This window comes from Mangifera indica, chromosome 6 (assembly GCF_011075055.1).
Source record: "Mangifera indica cultivar Alphonso chromosome 6, CATAS_Mindica_2.1, whole genome shotgun sequence".
NCBI lineage: Eukaryota > Viridiplantae > Streptophyta > Magnoliopsida > Sapindales > Anacardiaceae > Mangifera > Mangifera indica.
Genome location: NC_058142.1, coordinates 2616428 through 2642040, shown reverse-complemented (window position 1 = coordinate 2642040; position 25613 = coordinate 2616428). Strand labels below are relative to the sequence as shown.

Sequence of the window (25613 nt, the reverse complement as noted above, 5' to 3'; positions counted from 1 at the left end):
TCTTAATTTAGTACTTACAATGCAAATCCTTCCAATCTACTCATCTTAATTGCTTTGTACGTGCCTAAACTCTTAATGTCAATGAAGGGATATATATAACATTTAGTGAAAAACCATGCTGCTGACAAACTTGCGAAATTGCAATTAATGTCAGTTCGCCTTCATGGATGATTACCCTTTAGAGAAAAAGCGAGGGAGGAAAGGAACAGTAAGATTATATTTCCAGATGAAATTTACCTGCTAACTTGTTAGCTTTTGTCGTCCCGAACAATGCCGATCCTGAAAAAGAAAAGTTAACGCAAGGAAAGTGACCCTATATCAAATTCATCTATCTTTCAACTTATTTTGACAAATCCATATATTGAGGTTATAATTTATTATATATGTTGTAATCTTTTGGCCTTGTTTTTCCTCATTTAAGATTTACATATCTGAATGTCATTATCCATGCAACTGATAAAAACTCAAAAACCATTATTAATTATATATTTAAAAAATAAATTATTAGATGCATAGTTCTTTGGATAAGTTCCCATATAAGAACTGAAATGACACTTATCTGTAAGACGCATGAATCTTTGTACTACATACACAAATGTTTCATGAATTGCAGTACTATCATGCCAACAATGTGGCATGTATGAACTGTTGAAGCCTAGGTGACTCCGATGATGAAGACATTAATTAATTTATCTGATATGTATTTTGTCAATGGATATTTGAAAAGTAGGACCAAGCTAACCTGTATTAATAAGCCAAATCAAATTTAACACAGATTAGATAATGCAAATCTTGCAGAATTTATTAATTTGTTGATCTTTTCTCCTAAATTCATTATGTTTCTGGTTGAAAAGATGACATGCATGAACCTCTTAGTTCCCTTCCCGTAAAAGGTGCGTACTAGACTAATAGATAGTATTGCCCGTAAAGAATAATAGGTGTATCTAGATATAAATATTTAATTAAATATTCTTCTTAAGTATTAATTAATATTTGATTTTAAATATTTAAATAATATATTATTATATAATGAGATTATTATTAAATCAAAATCACCAATGATACAGTGATATAATATCTGAACAGAGTACTCATATTCATTGAGCCTAGGTTTTGGGTCTGGAATTGGGTTGGCAATGAATGGGCCGTCCAAGAGTGGCCTAAGACTGTATTAGCAGTTTTTCCTTTAAGACTACGGACTATGATTGAGTACAGAGAGCAGAAACTTTGCTGGAATTTGTATTTGCTGGATTTTTACATCAATAAGAAATGAAAAGAAGGATTTTTTTTTTTTTGAATTTTCTGGCCGTCTCTAAGCTCTCTTATCTGTTCAAAGAGGGGAGGACCAAGTTTATCAAGTGAAAACATCTTTATTATAAATAAATTGAAGGTAAAGGACCCAGCATGAATTGTAAATGAAAAAACTGGTGTTGGGTGAGGGGACAGAGGCATTATCCAATACCGACCGAAAGGAAAAGAGGCACCATCGATACATGCTTTAGGATTGTGATTAAATCTGTATATACAAGCAAGCAATCATATTCATAGGCATTTCAGCAAAATTAAAGTATGAAGATTTGATATTTTATTCATTCAAACCCATCTTGATAATGGGGTTGGTAATGGAATGGTTAATTGAACACTCATCAATAATGGATGAGAATTTGTTACGTAATCAAACATTGAATGGTCAGAGATTAAAGGAAGGATTTGACACTGCTCCATCGTCATCTGCATATGCAGATAATAACAGTTTGTAGTTGACTTAAGGGAACACCTTTGTTGGTGCCCTCGATTTGCCTCCCATCCATTCAAGATTAGTTTAGTCAATAAATTGCTATCTATGAACATGTACAGACGTTTAGCTTTGATGTTTTACCTTAAACAAATAAATTAAAGCCTCCCATTTCTTCATTCTTATCATGTGTGAGCCCCTTCGATTTTCTTCCACATGTTTCTCAAGTTTGTTAAACGTTTGGCATCATATTTGGGAAGATTCACAAGGCAGGCAAGTTTAATAGTGTAGTATGACTTTTGAGGACTCAAGATAAGCGTGTGGAACCCATATAAACCTGATTTAGTTTAGACAAATTTGTAAAATCACCCTGATGATTGTCCCAAGATTTTACCCAATTTCATTTACACAGTTTTCTAGTATAATATAATAAGATTTAAATAAAAAATAACATATATAATAAAATATATTAAATAATATAATATAAAATATATTATAAGGTATGATATATATTATTAATCTCGGTTAATATATATTTTAAAAAAATAATAATATAATAAAAATATTTTTAAAAATTAAAAATTTTTTAAAAATATATTTATAATATTTTTTAAAATAAATTATAATTAATTTTTATATAATATAAAAAATTAAATTTTCCATATATGATATAACAAGTGATTTGATTGTCAAATCTTCAATCATAAATTGTTTGGCACATAAGAGTGGACGGTTGGAATGAAAATATGTTAATTAACCCACACGTAAAATTTAAAAGATTGGATGGGAAGCACGTGAAGAACATGTGATTCCATCGACATCAATATTGTCATCACACAAGGAAGAGTTTTTGTTTCTAAGAAAGTTTTCTCTAATTCTCCAAACTACTTTCATGGAATCAATCTTTTTTTTTTTTTTTGGTTTTCTGCTAAGAAAGTTTCTCTGATTCTCCGAATCACTTTCATGGAATCAAAACAAGATGATCAACATCTCTCCAGGTATTAAATTCATCATATAGATTACAAAGACAAAATCAAAACAAAGTTAAAAATGCCATCTTCGTCTTGCTTTTGAAAACAAAGAGAAACAGTATTTTATATATATGGAGATCATAGCCAAAGAGCCCCAGCGTCTTTCAAGATAGGCACCAATTCACCAGATATATGAGTAGCCATTACCTGATCCAAACCGCCAAACAATTTTCCTCCAACAAAAACCGCCGGAAATTGTATTGACGCGCCACTAGTCTCGCCCTTCAAACCCTTAATTCTTGACAAATCATCAGCAACACCAGCTTCATCGGCTTCATCAACTTCTAACGACGCCGGATTTACGCCGTGCCCTAGCAACAACGTCCTCACAACGTGGTTCATACAACAGCCACGTCTCCCGATTACCACCACGGCATTCTCCAACACCATTTTCTCTACACTGTGCTTTTCGTCACTATTAGCTTGTGTCGTGCCGTCCGCGGATCGTTCCGTGGAGGTGCTGCTGCCGTCCGCGGCGGCGTGCAGATATGTTCGGTAGGGGATTGCTTCTTGCATGGACAAAGATTGAGTTGTGAGAGAGAAAGAGAGAGGGCGTGGATGAATGAAGGGAGAGGTTAATAATATAAAGAGAAGATAAATAGAAATTAAGAAGACTACAACGTCAACGGCAGTTACGCACTCTTGTACGTCAGAGGGAGTGTGGGTGACGTGGCGTTGCCTCACCATTTGGTTACTTAGACGGATTCTCCCAGCAGCTACATAAACCAAGATGTTTAGAATTTTTTTTTTAAATAATTATTTTTATAGTCCAAAGATTAAAACAATTAATTACGTACGTCTGCTACTTTTGGAATCCGTAGAAAAAGTCTAAGAGCTACTTTAAAGAAGAGGACAACAAACGAAATTTCACCTAAATGCATTGAATCATTGAATTTACCATTGCCGTAAATTCGGGTTTTGATATTTCTAAGAAAAAACAAAAGATGAATTTTCTCGCACTAGTTAAATCTACTATGCCAGTTCAATAATTGCTTTTGAATTTCAATTAGGCCAAAAGCCCATTTCCTAGAATTTTCATTTTTTAACTAATAAAATCTTAAAAATCTATTAATTTAAAAGGTAAAATTATCCTATTATTTATAATATTAAAATTTAATTTTTTTTTTCTCTTCAAACTTTAAGAATTATAAATTTATCATCTATACTAAGTTTAAAAAAATAACATTTTTTCTCCATAAGGCCTAGTTTTTAATTTTAGATGTCATTATTGACTACAAAAATTTCTTGATGTATCATCATACTTCGACAATCTCTCTCCCCTCTTCTAAAATACTGATCGATGAAGATCTCGTCTTCCAAAACAAAGACGAGATTTTTGTCTTTGTCTTTGTCTTTCTAATTTCTTTTGACGTCAATCGAACGCCCAACTAAAAACAAAGAAATCGTCAAAGGGAGAAGAAATTTTGAGAGAGAGAGGCTACCGACAATGGCGTTGAAGTTTGAAAACAAAATATTATGAGAGATTGTTAGTTTTAGGGTTTAGAGGAGGGAAGAAATAAAATTTTAAGGGATTAAGGTTCTGTTAATTTTTACCGTTAATAAATAGGTAAATAAAATTTTTAAAGTTAAAGGGTAAAAATTGAGATAAGAGGATACTTTATGTGGGAAATAGTTCTTTGGCCTTTCAATTAATCAGTTTGAAATATATACTATTATAATAATGTTAGGTGCAATGCATATGAAATTTTGAATTTCAAATTGAAAAAATCTCATATGATCGGTCTTTGTATAAGATAAAGACGATTTTGTCTTCATCTTGATCGAAGATGATTGGAGAAAAAAAAAAAAGAGATAATGTGAGAGAAAAGACGATCGACAAGAGAAAAAAACTCTATAAAGAAAATTATTATTTTTCAAATTTTGAGTGATGAGAAATTATAAGATTTTTAAACTTGTAGAAAAAAATATAATAAAACTTAAATTTTTTATTTTATAAATAATAGTTTTATTTTTAATTCTAATTAAGATTTTTAACTAAATTAACTCATAAATAAGTATTTAAATTCTTGAAAATTGAAAGCTAGTACTTCAAGAATTCATTATATCTTGGGTGGAAACAAATCTTTTGGCCTTTCAATAATTGCTTTTATAACGTTTAGGCTTGCTTTTCAATTAATCATTTTGAAACAAATACTATTATTAGAATGTTAGGTGTCAAGTATGAGATTTAAATTTTATATCAAAAAATGTGAGGGTTTAAATGGTTTTAATCTTTTTATTTCAACAGCCAAATTTTGAGATATAATTCTGTTAAAGCTTTGAACTTTTGAGGTTATCATAATTGAAATTTTTATGTTATCTATCACATCATCATTAGTAATAAAATATTATTAATTATTATTATTATTTATAAATTAAATAAAATAATAAAAAATAAATTATCAAAATAATATTTTAATTGTCTCAATCAAACGACCCCTTAAGATATAATAAAACTATGTTATTATATGATTGAATAATTTTAAATTAAGAATCAAATAACATGTTTATCACATAATAATATATCAATTATGTATTTAATTATTATTAAAAAATATGTGCATGTAAAATTACTCTTCAAATAAATTTTTCAAAGCAAACAAAACAAACAATAATCTAAATTCAAGAAGTTTTATTGGCCTTTAAGCATCATTTTAAAACAAATAACACATTTTTATTTTTTTAATCATTTTCAAAACAGAAAAAAGAATTCACAAAATTCATAAAATAATTCTGCCTGACATTTTGCTAACCGTAAAAGCTCATAGAAGATTGAGATGCCACGCAATAAGTTAGTATTTTTTTTTTTTTGTGCATTCCTTATAAGATGCTTTCAGATGATCAGCCTAGTAAGTGACAATTGACAAAGCCGTTCTTGGACGGTGCTATGATAAGCGTACACGTCATCAAGAGAACAACCGAACACATGACCTCACCTTTCGTCATCACTTATCGCATATTCACGTTTCTTCCGTACAACCTGGCCACTTGGCCTGGAAAATATGCATCATCCTACGTGGCTTTCCACGTTATTATTCTATGCCTGTCGCCGTCAGCCACATGCGCAGCATGTCTTCTCACTTGTGGGTGCCTGACGACGCTTCAGTGATCCCAATGGCCACGGACCCTTGATTCGTCTTTTATTTAGAGTGATTTAAAAAATTTTAATATTAAATTTCCATTATAACCCTCTACATCTCCAACCTTTACATCCCACCCTCTTCTTTCTAGGTGTCCAACAAACTTTACCCGCCATTTTCACTTTCGATTACTTATCGCTAGCATCGATTCAACTTGTATACCCATTGTCAACAGTAATCTCTCTATCTCTAGCTCATTCCCGCTTCAAAATCATTGTTCTCAGATCATCTTATGTCAACCAAACCTTTAACGACATATCTATTTGTTAAACTTCTCGTTTTCAACTCCATACAATGTCAATTAGGATTTTTGGTAACTCATCCTACTTATATCAACATTTCTAACTCTGTTAATTAATTATCATTTATGCTTGAAACTTATTAATGTCACTTTTGGGATCTCCCTCCACAACATGGCTCAATCTCTCTCTAATGTTGCATCTCACCTCTCTATCACACTATCTTTCCATTCTCGACAACCTCCACATCATATTAAAATCAGTGACGGTGAAATGTAAATCAAGAAATTGTTGAGTTTTAGGGATTGAATTGTAAGTTTTTAAATCTATAACAAAACTAAATATACCATGTATAATAAGTTAAAATGAGAAAATGTTATATTTTAAATTTTTTTGTCTAAAATTATATAATAAAATTACTATTTTACCCTTACAATATTAATTTTTTCAAACAAAATTTAATTATGCATGAAAAAAATATGTTATTATGCATTAACAATGAAAATTAAAAAGGATTTCATGCAGTTTAAAATTCGATTAGATAATGATTCTTGACTTTCATGTTCAATCTGCTGGCTGGGTTAAAACGTTTCAAAATTTTGCACTTATTGTTTCTTTAATTGTAATAAATGATTTATTTGAAAACAAGGTTTTTCATATCAGAAATGTTTAAAACATTCCAAGCCATTTATTTTTTTCAAACGCCATCACTTATTGCGATTAATCAAAATCTATTTACATAATATAATTTTAGTCTTTGCTCTAAAATATAATATAATAAATAAATATTTTTTAATTATTGAATTGCGATTTGTTAATTAAATAAGATAAAGAAATTAAATATGCATTAAATTAACGCAAGGGGACCGAGGTTTGTTTCAGAATTATCCAAAAATTTCTCGGTGGAAGCCTGCAAAGCAGGCAAAAATGGCCGCGGTTTACTTTTGAAACTTTAGTAAAGGAGGACATAATAACAGGGACAAAGCGTTGATTCAAATGGTTTGACAAATGGAGATGACTGATCCATTGATACTGCTCCACTGTACGTGGAACTGAGTGAAGAATTGGTCGTCTGTCTATAAAAATCTAAAGAAGCTTAAGTCTTTTCAAGGACCACCATTAACAATGATAGAGCAGGAAGCCCACGGGAGAAGCATTCACTGACCAGTCTAAAGTTTTCATAGTGGATGCGGCCGGTTGAATACCTTAATCTCTATCTTTATAGGAGAAACTGATTTTTTGTTTTCACTCCATCACCAATATAAGGATGATGGGAATACTCTGTCCTCTTCTGTATGAAAAATTTCTCTCCCATTTCTCTTTCCCTTTCCATCTCTATGGGAAAATTTCAACACCCTTTCATCTTCCTATGTTGGTTGAAAAAATAATAAAATATTCATTAAGAATTAAGATATATTTATAATAATTAAAAATTTTAAAAAAAATTCAATATATAAGAGTTTTAAAAATATGTAAAAAAGGGGACAAACTAAAGAGGAGATAAGTTAGAGTATATTTATTTTGCTCCTCTACTGTAGAGATTTTAATCATCTGTGTTCTCATCTTTAATAGAGAATTATCTCTTCAATCGGGGAGAAATGAGTTGAAGATAAGTTTCAAAAGCTGAATTTTTATCTGTACATATAACTTGTGACGATATATGAATTAGAATTAAATTTCTAGTAAGTCTGTATATGTCAAAAAATAATAGATTTTGCTTCACCAAATCAAGAGAAAATCTCGTATTTTCTCCCTTTTTTTTCTTAATAATCTCGTTGAAGTTGAGAAATCTGCTGAAGGAAAACACAATATGAAGGGGTTCAGTTGAGCACAATCATACTGTAAATACCAATAATTCGTTTGGCCCATTACAGATCCCCGCTTGGTGAACAAACAAGAAAGCATTTATTATAAGCCATCTTTTAAATATGTATGGTTTGCGGTGAACGTGAAAAACAAGAATGGTTGCTTTACAATGTATCTACCTAAAAGTTTTGACCACATGATTTTAATATTCAATTAGAGACAAGGACAAAACTTAATTATTATGAGAAATTTTCCACTTTCCACACATGAACCACATTACTTGAGAGTTTGGGATCCAGCACTGCATGTGCAGAATTAAAAGGGCTTCTTGTTCATTGCAGATGAAGATAGAATAAATAAAAATCTTTGGCTAATGTTACATGGCGAAGTTGAAAGCTTACGGTCAAAGGGACACACACAATAATTTTGTACTTATGATTTGCTCAATGGAATGATGGGTTTGAGCACGCAGCTCCCATATAAACTGATGCTTGTTGCTTTATTGCCATCAGATGAGACATTTTGTGCAGAAAATAATAAGCAGCTGTTCCAGATATTGGGAGGAAATTATTGTACCTAAATAATATACTTTGCAAATGTTCAGAAGGATATAATAGATATAGAAGAAACTGGAAAATGAATAGGTTAAATATGAGCTGTTATTAGAGAATCCGTATTCTTCAATTTTCAAGGTTTCCCAGAGAACCAGAATTGTTAATAAGCTACCCATGGCAAAAAAAGAGACTGAATGTATAAGAAAATTTAGGTTCAAACCTTTTCTAATGACATATCAAAATCAAACTCTTAATTTACTTGGTCGGTCATTGGATCCAAACACTGTGTGATTGGTTTGATTTTGAGAGTGATGTTCAAACTCAAATGAGATTTCTCATTAAAAGTAAAGCCAATAAGCTTATAATATCGGGTAGTTTTGACACTTTTTTTCATAACATATTTGTGCGTCTTTCCATAATTCCATCTTGTGGGGCTCAATTTCCATGTTCATTCACCAGAAGATTTTCATATAATTGAGAACAATTTGGTCCTAAAACTTGAACGTTTTAATAAATATGATTAAATTAGTAGTGATGCCATAATTGTTTGACAACATGCTTTTCAAATTGACGTTGTTTATGCGTACAGGTGTGATGAAAAAGAGCTAGGCTTAATTTGCAGCATGAAGGCTCATTTACCAGAGGCCTATTTGGATCCAGCCAACTTCTTATCCTGCCATGATTAAAAAAGCCCGACCCCGGTATGTAGAACAACAATGCTGGGCTCTGAAAATTTGGTCTGGGTTCTGGCAGGAAAGGTCCGGCTTGGGAACATTATAAAAGTTTTAGAACATTATACCCCCCATTTTTGGCTAGTCCAACAGGGGACGAAGGACACCTTGGAATAAAGTATGCAGGCCAATCCAATATGACCCATTAAATAACTAATAAAACATTAAAAATTAATAAAAATTAGAAAAATATAAAATATATATAATTTTGTGAGTAGAATAGTTAAAGACTTATGAAAAACATGATTTATAGAGTCTCAAACTATATTGTAAGTCTTAGTATATTTAATGATTAATCTTATTAGTTATATTTATTAATTGGTAGATTTAAATATAATTTTGTTATTCGATATGGTGAATTACATTATAAACGATTCGATACTTATCATATCAAATCAATCAAACGGGGCTTTGATTTGGATTTTAGAAAATAAAGACTGGACTGAGCCTGGGCAAATCAACTTAAGTGGACGGTTTTTACATCCTTGTTATGGCACACAAGGATGCTGAAAAATATCTTTCATCAACAATCTTTCCATGATACAAGAAGTCCTGTTTTTGAAGAATGGATCCCATGAAAGTGAGGGAGGTACTGGGTTGTTCAAAGCTTAATCTCATCTGTGTAAGCACACGTTTAACTACATAATTTCAATGTCGCTTAAGTGTGCAGTAAAGCTTGGCATACCGGAGAGAGTTCACAACTCACAAGCATGGTCAGTCTTTCTGAGTTAGTTTCAGCTCTTCAGATTTCTCCTAACTAAACTAGTCATGTCTAGCGGCTAATGCGTACGTTGGTTTGGTTCACTCAGGCGTCTTTTCTACAGCAAAAGTGGTATAATAAATATAATCAAGAAGAAGAAAAGGCCTACGTGAACATTGGTTATGTCTACCAGAAAGAATGAAGGAATTTACAACTGTAAAATCTCTATCTATCCTAGCCCAAAGAAGCAAACTCATCAAAAGTATAAGATTAATTCACAGATGTAGCATATCAGAAAAAGTATCCCCCCAAAAAAGGCCTATTTTTGCCCTTCAATCATTGGACTTGCATTGGCCACATGAAAACCATCAAATGAATCCGTCTCATGATATTCCACTGGTTCTTCGCCAGCTTTCTCTTCTTCAATTTCAACTGCAACATGTTCTGTGTCATCAAACTGAAGATCCCGGTCAAGAGAATACGAGCTATCAAGGGTGAAAGAAGGAGAAGTATCAAGGGAAAGCGAAGCGTCAAGTGAAGCATCAACTGAAGGTCGAGAAAAGTGACTAGTTTTCAACTTTTTCCTTGCTCTGCGTCTCCAATTTTTAAGACCCTGAGCCACCTTTTCCGGGAAAACAGCTTCCTTCATTGATGATCCCATCTGATTCATATTGCAGAAAACATTGTAATCAAGAAAGTGATGATCATTAAGTTAATAAAAATAAAAGCATAAAAATTTGATCTTGTGATTCTGTAAACCTGTGTGACCAAAGCATAAAGAGGCAGGGTTACATAGCCGCAAAGGACATGGGTTAAAACTCCCAACACAAGCTTTATGATGATATCTTGGGTTTCTCTATGGAAGCAAGATCTTAATCCAAACTTGTACTGCAATTTGATCCAAAGTCAGTTGATGGATGTAAGCTAACATTAATGATGATTTTGATTGAAATAAAATCGGATAATTATATAGTTTAATGTTGAGTTTAAGTGATTAATAAAATTAAGTCTAATACATTTAATGTTATGATCTGGATAAGTGTGAGTTTAAGGTTTATTAAACCTTTGATGAGTTTTAATAAACTACTATGTAATAGGTAGGTCTCTCTCCGGATTATAATTTTACTCTTCGAAAGTTATTATTCAGAAGAGGTTTTAAGAGCGGAAGACCAATTATTATGATACAGGTAATCTTAGCAGTTTTACAAATTCAAATTGTATAATGTTTCAAGCATAATTATCATATTCTACGATACAGATACGTATCATATGATACGATACGATACAGATGAAAAACGATACATATTATGAGGTGTATTGTAATTAATACGATACAATGAATGTATCATATGATATGAGATAATATATATTACCGATACAAATCAATACACTTTCTAAAGAAAATGATGATGTAGTAAGGATGTATGTGAAAAATTTTAAAATTTTAAAGATATTCATAATATTTTCTAAAATGATAACGTGTCAATTAAATTTTTTTAAAATTGTATCATATGATACTCGATATATGATACGTAAAATTAAGTTTTTAATACACGATTCAACTACTATGATTTCAAACATTCCTATAATCATAGCTAAAGCTTTAATTCAGTTTGTATAATCTAATAGTAGATCTTGTAGGATTAGGATGGAATGCTTTTATTTAGTTTATATATATTAAATCAACAGATGAATCTTAGTTTGTTCAATTTCTGAGAAAGAACCTCAAACACTGCTTACCCAAGTCCATGTGAAGAATGCCAATTGAAACGAATTCTGCAGCATGAAAAATATATATTTGTTAGTTCTAAACTGATCCCATCTCAGAAAAAAATATACTAAAGTGAAAGATTAAGCGACCTGAACCAGTATAAAATGTATCATGTGAAGAGTCAATTTGGGCGAATCAAACCAGAAATAGTGGTCACTGGGGCTGACAAGCAAACTCCCTATAACAACATGAGATTTTTTATGGCTATCTAAGCACATCTGAGTTATTATGGCTTGCAGTTTTGTTCCCACCAGTAATAGCAGCTGCACAAACATAAGATTGTTTTCTTGTGACACTTCGTTGCAATTTTCTTAAAGCATTAGCAGACTTTTGCTCATACATATTTGCTTTTTTCTTACCACTAGTGGAATAAAGGGAAGCCACATATAATTGTGGAATTCTGCAGATTTTCATTATACAGTTGAAGTTAGAACCGAGAGCTAGCTTAATAAGTAAAATAAGATGAGTTAAGTCTTACTATATGCGTTGAAGAAGATGAAAAGAACTGAGAACATCCAAATCCAGGAACTGCCAAAATGATTGCAATGAAGTTATATTTCCATGTAATATATGATTCAGTCAAGCATTTTATGTATACCTCATTCCGGTGACCACTCCAAAGTCCTTTTCTAAAGCTCTTCTTATGTATTTTTGGAAGTCAAAGTTGCTTCCAGAGAAATGAGCCTATAAGAACAAGAGAAAACCAGGAAGATTAGTATAAATCAATAAATAATCCATCAACATTAAAGGGTATACTTCATCAGTAGTGGAAAATACCATAATGAATCCATGTCTGAGGGTCAAGTAATCTGTTTTGGAGATGGGTTTGTAAAACTGCCTCAGAAAATATACCTGAAAAGAAATGAAAAGGACAAAATTATCAAGCTCTCCTACATATCAGGTGGTGAAGCCAGTTTTTCATTGTTGCACTAACCGGCCAACGAAGTAATCTGTTTTCACTCCAAAACTTAAGGTGTCGCTTCCCGAATGATGTTTGATGAAACAGCTGAAACCTTCTTGGATCTTCATACATATATTATGCAATAAGGTTAGTGGGAGAACAGAGTTTACAGTGAAAGGGGTAAAATAAACTTACCATTTGTAAATTGATATTCAAATGTTCTTGTTTCTGCCTCCCAAGATGCCCAACTCCTCATCTGGAAAAAATTCAGAGCAAAAAATTGTCAAACTCCAAGTCAAACTTTCCCACTGTATAATAGAGTCTGTTCAGACTTGATTAATTCAAGTAAAAAGTTGAAAGTAAATTAGTCCATTGTCAAAAATTCAAATTGTGGAAAGTTGAAATACTAAGATTCTGGAATATTCGTTAACCTAACGAGCAAGAAAAAGAGAAAAAGAAATAAAGTAAGCATATTTATTGGAACTGAAATACCCTGGCCATGCCAAGTCCGAATGTGAGGACACAGGAAAAAAAAAGGAAAATGGCCAGAACAAATATCAAATACTGAAGTTGCTTTACACCTTCACTCGACAGCAAAGATGCCTTTCCCTGTTTAAGAATAGCATTTACACCAGAACCAACATTAGAATTCATTAAATCAAAATTTGAAGCTTGTTTCATAATTTTCTTTATATGGGACTACCTGTCGCTGACATTTGAGTTCTTCTTCACTGAAGTAATCTGAACCTGTGCTTCTGCAAGGCAGAAAAGTTTCAGCTGCGCTGGTTGGGATGCATATATTTGGTATAGGCCTCTCACTCACAGTCAGCAGCAATGACATGAACCCCAAGAGCATCAAGTCTGCAAACATAAACCCTTATATATATAGTTTACAACGTTACATGAAAAAATCATTGAGTACAAAAGTGTCATTTCTTGACTACTTTCTCACCTGATTTGATCTTCTCAAGAGCCTTAATAAGGGACTTCTTCTTCTTCTTATTAAGATACTAAAACAAAATCATAAAAGTGCAGCGTTACTTTACATGATGCTTATTAATTTTGCTTGCAAGTAATGGTGTTGTTACCTGAGCTAAAAGATGAAGTAAATGTTCGATGAGAATGGAGAGTGATATCAGGACGAAACAAACAGTTGCCACAGCCCATGTCGGAGTTTTTTCAAGTGATTCTGTCGTCTCTTCAGCCATTTCTCTCTAACTCTCTCTCTCGCTTTCCCCTGTCTCCGTGTATGCTTTAGCTGTTGATGCCAATATAAACAATGCAGCCGAAGAAGAAAAGTGATCAGTTGAAGGGAGTTTCATAATACTAGGAATATTTTTCATAGAAAGTGATGTGATGGTTGAATTAACAGAACTAATGTATTTGGAGAAAAGAACCTTCATAGGTCTAAACCCACACAGTTTTCATACGCCACCAGTGACGCAGGCGAGGAAAATGGACAGCCTAGAGGCTGTGTTTGGTAATATAAATTGAACCTGCGTCGACATTTCCAGCTGTCACATTTCTGTGCATTAGTCAATAACCATTCATTTAAGGCCAAATGACGTACTCCCCACATAAAGAATGCTGGATTTTTTAGTTTCCATCTCTTCATTTTTAAAATTTTATTTACTTATTCTTATGTAATTAAAGTTAATAACATTCAAATCTTTCAAAATTTTATTGTTTTCCACCAAACCCTAAAAATCAATAATTTTTCTCTTAAATCAAATTTTAAAAAATAATATTTTTTCTGTAAGATTTAATTTTCAAACTTTAGTATTATCGTTGATAATCTATTTTTCTTAATGTTTCCTCTCATTTCAGCGATCTCTCTCATTTTACTTAAATCTTTGACCAACATCGATTGAAGCCAAAAAGACGAAGACGAGATATTCATTTTTTTGGCTTCAATTGGCACAAACCGAAGATCTAGGTGAGAGAAGAAATTATCTAAGAGAGAGGAAATATTGGGAGGGACAAACCGTTAGCTATAGCATCAAAGTTTGAAAACTAAACTTTAGAAGAGAAATGTCATTTTTTAAAACTTGATCTAAGAGAAAAATTATTAGTTTTTATGATTTAGAAGAAAAAAAAAACTTAAATTTATTTTTAATATTATATATAAAATAATAATTTTATCATTAAAATTAATAAATTAAATTGTTTATAAATAAAATTAAGAAATAAAAACTTGAAAAAACATAATACATTGGGTGAGAATTAGTCCTTCCACCTCCATTTAATTAGATTTCCCGTAGAAGAAACAGCCGGTGGGCAGAGAGGAATTAGGGTAGGTATGAAGTTTCCATATAGCTATAATATAATATATATATATATATATATATATACATAGTTAATATATACTTGAAGATTTCATTAGATATTTCTTTGAATTGAAGTTCAAATTGTTGTCAAAGTCAAATTCTATGGCCTCGGAAAATTCGACCAAGTTGTTGAAATAAACTGAACCCCGTTGTGACCTCATCTTTGATGGCAATGGCTGAAGGAACTTGGAATTAGGCATGTAATGAGTAAAGAAAATTACAGTTAATTAAATCAAACAATGAAATTTAACTTGATGTCCGCCCACAAGATGATCAAACTGGAGATTAGTTACTGAAATTTAGGCCAAAGGACTATTTCCGGTCCAAGTCTAGTTATGTTCTTAAAGTTATACCTACGAAATTTGAAAAACTTAAAACCTCGTTCATTAACCAACTGAGATTAAAATTTTTTGTTAAAGACAAGAGTAAAATCATCATTTTATTAATAATATTAAAAAATATATAAAATTCATTACATTTTCCTCTCTTAATTTTAAAAACTAACATTTCACTCTTACCTAAAGTTTTCTAACTTTGAAAAATCACATTCCCCCTCCTAAATTTTACAGTTTTTTTTCTTCTCCCCTCTGATGAAGAGATCCATTTCAAATTGTTTTCCGTACACCAATCAATTGTTGAGGGTGGAGAGGGGAGGTTGTCGACACCGAAAATGGTGGCCGGATGGATAAAGAAAAAATTTGAGAGGAAAATATGAGTTTTCAAAATTAGAAAACTTTAAATAAGGATAAAATTATTAGTTTTTAAGACTTTAAAAAATATATATAGTAAATTTTATCTTTGTCTTTGATAGAAAATTCTAATGATAATTATATGATCTGTGAGATTTAAAATTTTTCAAATCCTGTGAAGTGTGATTTAAGGAATACAGCTAAACTGGGTGGGAAGTAGTCCTTTGGCCTTGAAATTTATTATAATGGCGAGTTGATTTCTTACGTGGGGGCAGAGACAATCAGTGAAAGTGTAGCCAATGAGGAAGCAAAGGAAGTATATTGGTGTTTTAAAACTAAACGCGGTTTCGTCGTGGAAATATTTAGTTTGATGGAATTGTTGACTAAACCTTTTAACTTCAGATCTACATTATATCAATCTTCTTGTTGAAAATATGATGCAGAGTGAAACAAGCTGATGCGACGGAAACCAGCAACATGACTGATCCTCCTGGACCTTCCCCTGCTAACAGAGCATATATGACAATTCCGCTTGTCAAATTGAGCCTTTGGCCTGTTGTCTTGTCTCTCAAACAAAAGGAGATTCTTTAATAAAGATTAGAATAACTAGTATATTTATAGTTAAGAAAGAGGTTAAGGACAGAAATAAATTTATCCTGACCCGTTTCCTTTCCACCCACTCATTTCTTTGGTTTATTCATTTTTCGATATATTCTTCAAACCTTTATATATTGAATTACTCTTAAATATTTTAATTATTTTTAATGTGTTGTAACACTTAAAAAATATTTCTAATAGAGATTAAAAAAAGAGTATAAAAAATTTACCCAAAAAGAATGAAAAGAGAAAAAAGAGAGAAATTTTCTCTGTAGTAAAGAAACAATATTTCTCCTTATCCCCACATCAAAGATAAGATGGAAACACAGAAAGACTTTTCCTATGAGGGAGAAGAAAGATAAGATGGAAACACAGAAAGACCTTTCCTATGAGGGAGAAGAAGTGGGAACTGGGATTAAGGCACTTAACCCATGCCCACTCTGATGCCATCTCCACCAAAGAGGACGACCATTTTACAGATTTTAACATCATATTATACGGACCAAGGGAAGTTTTTTGAACACCCCTGGACTTCCGGACGACCATTTCTGCATAATACACACAAGAAAGCGGCCTCCGCATTAATCAACGCTCTCCGTGATAATAAATCAATATTATGTTTCATTAAGTCAGGTTTCATTAATCAATGACATTTCAGAAGAACAAAACAGACAATACCTCAGGAATCTCATTAAGGGTATCACAAAAGCATCTATGCAATACCCTTTTAAGTTTGATTACAGCACATATATTCAAATCCAGGAATCAGTATGTACTTACTAGGTTAATACAAATTGTTATAACCAAAGAAGTTGAGCATCAACATGTTACTTCAGAAGAAAATTTACAAATTTTTTTGTTAAGTGACAGCACACAACAATTAGAGCAACCGGAAACATTTTCTTCCTCTCAGGTGCTTACTACTGGCAACTTCATTAGTATATATCATAATTTCCAAGACATTGCATAATTCCCTGAAAAAGAAATTAACAAACTTCAATGAGATTACAACTTAAAGAACAAAAACAATGAGGCTAACAATGAACCTGCTCTAATCCTAAATTAGACCATGAAAACTAAGTAAATGGGATGACATTTGTAAAACCCGTGCAAAACCCATGACTCTAACTAGCTTTAAGTCAGCTTACTGGGTAGCAGGTCTCCAACATATAAAGCTCTTCAGAAACAAGAGCTTTCCTAATCAAAATGACAGTTTAGCTCATACTGCCACCAATCATCTCCAATAAGCTATATTCTATCATCACCATCCGGTTGAATGACTTTCATCATATATTTTATCCATAGGCAGAAAACCCCTTCCATATGGCATCAAGCACTCATCACTCACAATGTCCATCAGGCATGCAGAGATAAGAGTCATTGTCCTTAACTCTCCACCTTTTGTGATCTTTCAGTTTCTATCATGCAACTGAGGTACACTAACTATGCAATATCAGAAAGTGGATCTCGTACAGCGAAGAGGTTTCTTACATTGGTACAGTTGTTTCCAACTGCCTTGTTCATCATTGGAGGCTTTGGATGAAAGTGCTCTCCAACATGAGGAAGAAGGGAAGCTCTAGGATTCAACTTAGATGTCGCTGGAGCTGTGGTGTCCTCAACAGTTGCAAAATGTCTTTCCTCAGTCAGAGAAAAGCCAAACAGTCTGCAGCTACTTTTACATGAGGAAACTATATCTTGACCTCCCCTACATGCTGATTGAGGGGCAAGAGGATGTGATATTCCAAGTTGAATATGCTCGTTTGACCGGCCTATAGAATTCAAGACTCCCTGATCATCCCCTCTGAAACTATGCTCGGAAGGTGAAGATGCTATGAGCTTTCCCCCATTCATTTCAGAATTATGAAAAAAACTGTGTTTACCAATCTGTTGCCCCTTCACCTGATCATTCAAGCCATGAAGAGGAGGATTATAGTTAAGAACTGGATTATTTACCAGCTGGAACATCAACACTGAAGATGGTGATGAAACTTGTACAGAAGGTGCAGAGGGGCTCATATTAGTATTATAACCCTGAATTGCAGAAGGCCATCCATTTCTTGACCCTAGCATCTGACCACCATTTGTGATTCCAACACAGCCATTATCTTGAGCCTCATTAACAGTAGGTGCTCTTCCATATGGGGACTGGGGAATAATTTCTTGACCTTGCAAGACCTTATGGAATCTGAATGATTCACCAAAGCCCATGCGTTTGTAGGAGATATCAGAATTTACATGAAGGTTTCTGATACCATCTCCTGTAGCAATCCCAGGTCCATATGAACCAGGACGGTACCTCCTGATTTCAGATGGATGCAGATTCTGGATATCAACACCCAAAATTTCTTGACCTTGCAAGACCTTCTGGAACCTCAAAGATTCCCCAAAGTCTGGTACTCCAATTCCATCTGTTAGAATAATACAATAATTAGTCAAACAATGTTACAAAGGGAGGGAGAAGTGCAAATGGTTCTAATGAAGAAATTTTTCTGTCAATGAAGGACCTACCAGGAACTGGAAAATCTGGTTTCCCTGAAGGCAATCCCATCCTTGTCCTCTTCAAACCCTGTGTGATCAAGCTATTGGAACTAGCAACAGGACCAGATTGCTCAATTTCCCAAGGAGAAACCCTTGTGTGCCCATTAACCTCACTATCATCCCACCTAACCTGCAAAATAAACCAAAAACAGTGAACATTAGTATTTGAATAAGCATGTATTAAAAGTCAGAATCCACAAGATTCTGAAAGCAAGAGAAAGAAAGGCAAATGGAAACCAAAAGTATACAAAACAAACATGAAAAACTTACCAGCAAGACACAATTTTTAGACAAACATATCCATCAGCCTATCTAAATGCATAATCAAGACCATAACTGACCATAATAAATGAAGTGTGATTGAGCATGACTCTGGAAGGACACCTAGCTAAAAGTTAGACATGACATCTGCAACTATCAAAGTTATCAATTAGTTATTGAAGCCTATAATAGATGTCCTGCTGAGTGACATAGAAAACCCACACGACTGCAAAGTATAACATTCAATTATCCTTTCACGACTTTGCAACTTGATCCTTCCATTAGAAAAGATAGAGATGAAGTTTTTACATTATACCAAACATCGTCTTGCATGGCATACATAATAAGTGAAGTGAGAAGAAGGAAACTATCCCAATTAGTTGCTGATAATATAATGCCAAAGCAACAAAGCATACCAAAATAACTAGTTGCTGATAATATAATATACGTTTTTTAGACAACCCAAATTTTTCATCCAAGCATAAGTGTGACTGTCAGTTTGAGGTTTTGTTTAGACCCCTACTGTGTCACAAAATGAGGACATGCTACAACAGTCAACATCAGAAGAGAAAATAAAAACCTAACCATTGAAAATAAGCAGGGTAACATGAGCAGCTAGGACTGGTAAACTAAACAAATGAATAAGATAAAACACAACCATGTCTATCAAGCATAACATAGACCATTTTAGGACATTTTCCAACCTAAAGCTTGGATGCGTATATACTTGAAATATGAAAATATGCATACCAATAGGCACCTCCATTTTGACCCAGGCCATCTAAGAGGATCTACATCACTGATTTCAGTAATCAGTCCAGTGCATCTGCCATAAAGATTTCGTATAAGATTTTAATAGCGGTAAGTCAAATAAACTCCTGCAAGCCAAAACATGCCAAACCTGCGTTCCGCTGAGTCTTCTGCTTCAAAACGCATTTTGAATCTCATTCCAACAGAAAAATGGTGTTCAAGGCTCTTCAAGAATTTATGGACAGGGATTATGAACTCTGATGCACTACCCCTACAACATGAATTAGGATAACATGACTCATTAAGATATCAATTAGAAATATCAACAAAGTCAATCTCTATAAATGATTAAAAAAAAAATTGTTAAACTGCAACAGTAGGAAGAAAAATGCTGGTCATAGAATAGTAATTTGGTGATGATAGCACAAGAAAAAAATGATAATTGATAAAAGAATGGTAACAAAAGGGGCGGCAAAATTAGACTTTTGTTTTCTTTGGCAATAAGAGCATTACATTTGAAAATGCTGGTTGTATAAGAATCATCTGACAGAGAGAGCAAGGCATATGAAGGTAATATAAATTGTCAGTACATAACAATGAAGTCACATTAATTACTTGTCAGTACATAACAATGAAGTCACATTAATTACTTGTTAGTACATAACAATGAAGTCACATTAATTACTAACTTTCAAAGAATGTGTAGATAGTTTGAATGAATTGGATTACTGTTTTCTCTAAGAGTTCGCAATTTTATAATGCTTGTAATTTATTGACAAAATATAATCTTTCTAGAGTTCAGTTATGAAGTATAAAAGGTTTTGAAAATCAGCACTGTAATTGAGGTATGGAATTAAAAGAGTACACCAGATGCAAGAAAATAGAAGAATGCAAAATGATCCAAAGAGCCTTGTAATTTATCTATATTTGAAGTATGTCAAAAAAGGAAAAGTTAGTATAGGATGCAAGCACACCATATAAATTTTACAAGCCCAATTAAACGGCTTCACATATTAACATACTGTTATAATGATGCATAAAAGTATCAGAAAATGTAAGCAGCAAAATACCTTGGATTGTAGTAAACGCTGAAAGAACGTTTCATAGATATAGCACTAACCACATCTGTGATAGTGCTGTGACTCAACTGTTGGCTGCATAAAGATGGAAAACAGGCACTGCCTTTTACTTGAGATGCCCTTCGTATCCCCAATCTCAATTCACCATCTTCACCCCTGCCATAGTATAAATATTAGAATACAGAATTGAAATGCTAGTCTTTCAATGGTGTAAGGTCTACGTACCTCAGGAAAAGCACAGCATCTCCAGAGACGAGTTTTTTCTTATTAACAAAAGCACTCCATCCAGTGGTCAGCAAGTGCCTCCGTGGTTGCCCTGCACAATCCAAAAAGAAAATATGAAACAAAAACATGTATAATTTTTATGACATAAAATGTGGGTGTTTTAACATAACTGTTAAAAAAACCATTCAAACACTTGCAGCATACCCCTGTAGATGTGTCGAAATCTCCATTCCAGGCCATGAAGATCCTTTGCTACAAGCTCTTGCGAAGGCCTCTGTTGACTGTAATCCTAGAGTGAAAAACTACTTGCATCAGGACATAATTATTTAAATAAATCATACTTGAAAAAATTGAGAGCAGTATCTGATGGAGCTATTAAACACGTGATTCATTTCTAACTGTTTTCTTTTGTATGTGTGGGGGAGGGGGTGTTGGGGGGAATGCACTGCAGTTACCAGGGGAGGGAAGCAGTCCTCTGCAGCTCGACGAGGCACAGAGAAGCCTCCATGAGTGCTAGTATCAGAAGCAGTAAGGGTCTTGCAGAACATGTGGGGTGTCGATGACTTAGCAGCTACCTCAACATCCTCCTCCTCACCATGCCCTTCAATTTTCCCTTCTAGCAACTTCTTGTCAGTTGGCTACACAGAATACATTACTTAGGCACAATTAACTCATCTTAAGATTTTAAGCCAAACCACCACAAAAATACATAAAACCCTCGCATCACAAATCCAAAAAAAAAACAAATTTCCAATTCAATAACTACCCATTTAGCTGCTAAGAAAAAAATAGCCAGTTATTTTACAAGATAAAAGGTGAATCTCTAGCTCCCAAAACACAAAGAAAATTGTAGATTTAATATAAAAAAAATTGAAACAAAACTCACCTCTGTTTCAGGAACCAGAGTGACCTGCGCGTAAACCTCATCACTCGCAGCCTCCGCCTGCCACAAAGAAGACAAATTTATGAGAAAAGGATATCGAAACTTTATACCACTAACAAACACTTAATTAGCAACAACACATAAAAAATCCCACACATTTTGTTACCACAATTAGCTTTAATTATCCACTAACATGCCACAAAGAAATAGAAAACAATTTTTGGTGCATTTAATTGTATGCTTACATGGAGCTTGACATCAGCAACGCGACAAAACACGTGAGGAGGAAGATCAAAAGGAGCGGCAGATGCGGCGGAATAATCCGCGACATGTTCAAAGTGACCCTGAGGGAAGTACACCACTACAGCCCCTCTCTTAGGGAGAGATATGAGGGGGCCTGCACAGGCGTGCAACAGCTCCAACGACAACCCAGAAGCGCTTAAAGCAGAAGAACTTAAAACGGAAGCAGACGAAGAGGAGGGAGACGGCGACAAAGAAGCAGAGGACGGAGTGTCTTCTTCCTCCGTAGTGTTGAGATCAATTAAACCCACCATTTTAAGAAGAAACAAGAGGAGTTTAGAAGAGAAAGAAGAAGAAAAGCAAGAGTTTCATGAGTGCATTTTTCAGAAGCAAGTTTAGAGCTGTGAATGGAGTGGGTAAGTGAAGATGGGAGATATCAAATCAAGCTTTTAATAGGAAAATTAAATAAAAATTTTGAAAAAAAAAAAAAGTAAGAGACGGGGTTATGTAGAGAAGAGAAGCGAATAGTAAAGAATTGCTTTTTTATCATGTGCAGAGAGAAAGAGCAGTTGCAGTGCTGCAACTGCTGCCTGCTGCAATGCTGAGACAACTGGGTGGGTGTGATGTGTGGCAGAGAGAAAGAAAGAAAGAAAGAAAGAAAGAGTAGCCCTTTAGTAGTGGTTCTTTTTTATGTTTTTCTTTTAATGGAGGAAATAATAATGGGATTTGATAAGGAAGAAAATTAAAAAAATAAAAGAAAGAGAAAGAGTGACAGGAAGAGAGGCGACGGGAATGTACGGCTCCCTGTATTTCCGGGCGGATGTCTATTCTGTCCCCTTCTACTTCCCCTAATCTCCCTCATGTCCCCTCCTCTCCATACTATTTATTTTTTTATTATTACTTGTGGATAATTCATATTATTATTCTCTTTTCTTTTTTTTGTCATCACTATCTAATTTGAATATTTAATTATATTTTTAAATAATATATTATTACATAATTAAAAATTATTATTATTATTTTATATATATAAAAAAATAAAAATTAAATAAGCATAATTTTATTGTATATAAACAAAAACAAAACCTAAATTATGGTGATGTAGCAAAATGGGTATCCAAAATTGGTAGAAAAAGAAGGGAAATTAGAAAAACATTAGGTCCAAGTTGTTTATAAGATGTATAAAGTTAGCAACAAGGTGATCTTCATTGTGTTGCCCAAAGATTTTGACTTGTCTAAATTGGTGTTTGTAGGGCATTATTACTTGTTTTTTTCTTACCCAAAAAGTAATGAACATATGCCACTCATTATGCCTAACCAATCCAACCCCACCTTTTCTTTTAAATAAATAAAATAAAATAAAATCCTCCTTAATTCTTTTGGAGTTTTATGAGTGTTGAATTTTTATTTTATAATTATGAAATTTTATTTTTGATTATAGAAATAATAATTATAAAATGAAAGGCTGGTTAATTGTTGTGTTGGGTTAGTGAAATAGGTCATCATATAGGGGGAACTTAGCATGTACCTTGTTTTTAAGGGGTGTTTTGAGTGATAATAGAATGAAGTCCTTTGGTATAAGAGTATGAGTTCGAGATTTATTTAAATATATCAAAATCAAATTCTTAACTTATTTAGCATAATAATTATAAAGTTAATCAATATATATATGAAATTTTACCTATTTATTTTGTTTAAATCAATATTGAAAAGACTCAAACAAAATTTTTTCATTTCCAAAAAAAAAGGAAAAAAAACCTATTTTTAAAGGTTTAGTCATTAATAGCAATAAATGAAGTCATAAATTTATTTATTATCCAATTGCAATTGGAGATACAATTTTCATCTGAATTTAGGGTCTTTAAGCCTAATAAAGAGAAAATTCTTCAATAAAAATGAAGAAGAGAATGGGAATAGGAATAAAAAATATCCTCACAATTAGAGATGAGAATACGTGTATCCCGCCTCATCTCTATTCCCGTCTTTATCTTTGTCTTTATCTCACTCTTTTGTAATAATATTTTTGTTTAAAATATTAATATACCATTAAAATTTTATATTTTTAAATTTATTTGTATTTTTATTATATATATTTAAATAATTAATATATGATATTTATGATAATTAAAATAGTTAATTAATTTTATTATTAAATATATTTATATTATAATTAAAAAAATATGAAAAAGTGATCCTTCTTTAAAAAATAATAAAAAACCATTATCATTTCTGTAATAAAAACAAACCATGAACAAAGATGGATATCTCCCCTCTGTGTCATCCTTAGTGGCAATGCATTAAATTATTAAAAAATCCATTACACTTTAATTATTTGTACTTTTTTTTTTTGAAAATAAGAAAAGAGAAAAATATGGGTGCATTTAAACAGTGTGACTTTAGAAAGGTGTGCCAATTGTCAGTGAGCGAGAAGGGTAATAATGTAAAAGTGATGAAAAAATGCCTGACAATAATGGAAAAGGAGCACGTCTTTCTCAGAGCCATCGATAGCAATGAGCCCAATCCAAGCGTAGCCTAGGCTTTGATAGGTAGTAGTCAGACCCAGTGCAGTACAGATAGTAGGGCTAGCCATATAACCCGGACAAAACGGGTTACGACTCAACACCCAATTGCTTTTCACTATTAACTCTCCTTATCCTTTTTTTTTTTTTTTTCTTTTCTTAGTAACCTTATCTTCCACGCGCCGTCCTTTTTAATATTTCTAAATCTGCATTAATAATAAAAAGATGTCTACAAAGCATACATATTTTCAGAAAAGAGCGATGAACACAACGCGCCTTCTGGCAGTGTGTCTTAAGATGTGTTTTGGTTACCGTTTGGCTTTGCTTTTGGGCAGGTTCCGCTTTGTTAGTTGGAGCCGCTTGCTTAACTAATAATTATGTAGTACCAAAATTTTAAAGGCCAAATGACTATTTCCCACACAAGGTTGGATGAATAATATCGTACGGCCGAACCTTTATTTTTTATCCAATTTTAATATAAAAATAAATATATATTTATAAAAAATAAAAAATTTAACTATTTATTTATAAATTAATTTTTATTAATTTATATTTATTTTTGCAACTCAAAACGAAAGTCCAACTCAAAGTAAGGTTCACTCATTAAAAAAATGAGAATTCTTATTTTTGTATTTCAAAAAATCAAAATTTTATCTATCTTTCACTCTTATTATTGAATTTTATTTAGTTTAATAAATGTTTTGTTTTTATTATTGTTAATAAATTGTTTTTACCATTTAAAATAAATATTAAATTATTAATAGTTTTTTATTAATTTAAAAATTTATCAGTTTTACTCCTTAAAAAAATGTTAAAATTATAATTAAGTTTAACATATTATATATTATTCAATTCTTTTAGATGATATTGTCATTTTGAAACTATTGTGGACATATT

At 32.6% G+C, this 25613-nt stretch overlaps 3 protein-coding genes across 5 annotated transcripts; all 3 read right to left on the bottom strand.

The window, feature by feature from the left end:
- Positions 1-2699: 2699 nt before the first annotated feature.
- On the bottom strand, positions 2700-3505 carry LOC123218099 (glutaredoxin-C9-like). The gene has a single exon (XM_044639318.1). It carries the CDS (start codon positions 3451-3453, stop codon positions 2845-2847), a length of 609 nt encoding a protein of 202 aa, XP_044495253.1. The 5' UTR covers positions 3454-3505; the 3' UTR covers positions 2700-2844.
- A 6597-nt stretch (positions 3506-10102) lies between these two features.
- Positions 10103-14039, bottom strand: LOC123219444 (MLO-like protein 12). The gene is made up of 14 exons (XM_044641421.1): positions 13697-14039; positions 13561-13618; positions 13312-13469; positions 13101-13217; positions 12804-12864; positions 12642-12730; positions 12485-12559; positions 12306-12391; positions 12186-12235; positions 12067-12107; positions 11797-11970; positions 11677-11712; positions 10696-10824; positions 10103-10597 (listed from the first exon to the last, which is right to left on the bottom strand). Exons 1-14 carry the CDS (start codon positions 13814-13816, stop codon positions 10256-10258), a joined length of 1536 nt encoding a protein of 511 aa, XP_044497356.1. The 5' UTR covers positions 13817-14039; the 3' UTR covers positions 10103-10255.
- Positions 14040-16881: 2842 nt separating this feature from the next.
- On the bottom strand, positions 16882-22921 carry LOC123219347 (auxin response factor 3-like). Of its 3 annotated transcripts, none has more exons than XM_044641250.1 (11): positions 22203-22920; positions 21961-22017; positions 21530-21712; positions 21279-21363; positions 21075-21165; positions 20841-21005; positions 19922-20041; positions 19771-19846; positions 18730-18889; positions 17713-18629; positions 16882-17195 (listed from the first exon to the last, which is right to left on the bottom strand). In XM_044641250.1, the coding sequence occupies exons 1-11, from the start codon at positions 22509-22511 to the stop codon at positions 17157-17159; spliced, it is 2202 nt and encodes a 733-aa protein (XP_044497185.1). In that variant the 5' UTR covers positions 22512-22920; the 3' UTR covers positions 16882-17156. The 3 variants fall into 3 exon arrangements, 2 of the variants coding, with proteins under 2 accessions (XP_044497185.1, XP_044497184.1); XR_006502846.1 differs by having other exon boundaries at positions 17370-18629; positions 22203-22921; XM_044641249.1 differs by having other exon boundaries at positions 17102-18629; positions 22203-22921.
- Positions 22922-25613: the final 2692 nt, after the last annotated feature.

What these genes read in the sequence shown, in the direction of transcription:
- LOC123219347 (XM_044641249.1), bottom strand. Translation starts at nt 22,511, where the DNA reads ATGGTGGGTTTAATTGATCTCAACACTACGGAGGAAGAAGACACTCCG. An exon ending in CAAAATGGAGGTGCCTATTG is followed by an intron (nt 18,890 to 19,770) that starts GTATGCATATTT and finishes TTTATTTTGCAG; the next exon opens with GTTAGGTGGGATGATAGTGA. An exon ending in ACCAGATTTTCCAGTTCCTG is followed by an intron (nt 18,630 to 18,729) that starts GTAGGTCCTTCA and finishes TTATTCTAACAG; the next exon opens with ATGGAATTGGAGTACCAGAC.
- LOC123219444 (XM_044641421.1), bottom strand. Translation starts at nt 13,816, where the DNA reads ATGGCTGAAGAGACGACAGAATCACTTGAAAAAACTCCGACATGGGCT. An exon ending in ACAGATTACTTCGTTGGCCG is followed by an intron (nt 12,560 to 12,641) that starts GTTAGTGCAACA and finishes ATTTCTTTTCAG; the next exon opens with GTATATTTTCTGAGGCAGTT. An exon ending in TTCCCTTTATTCCACTAGTG is followed by an intron (nt 11,971 to 12,066) that starts GTAAGAAAAAAG and finishes ATGTTTGTGCAG; the next exon opens with CTGCTATTACTGGTGGGAAC.
- LOC123218099 (XM_044639318.1), bottom strand. Translation starts at nt 3,453, where the DNA reads ATGGTGAGGCAACGCCACGTCACCCACACTCCCTCTGACGTACAAGAG.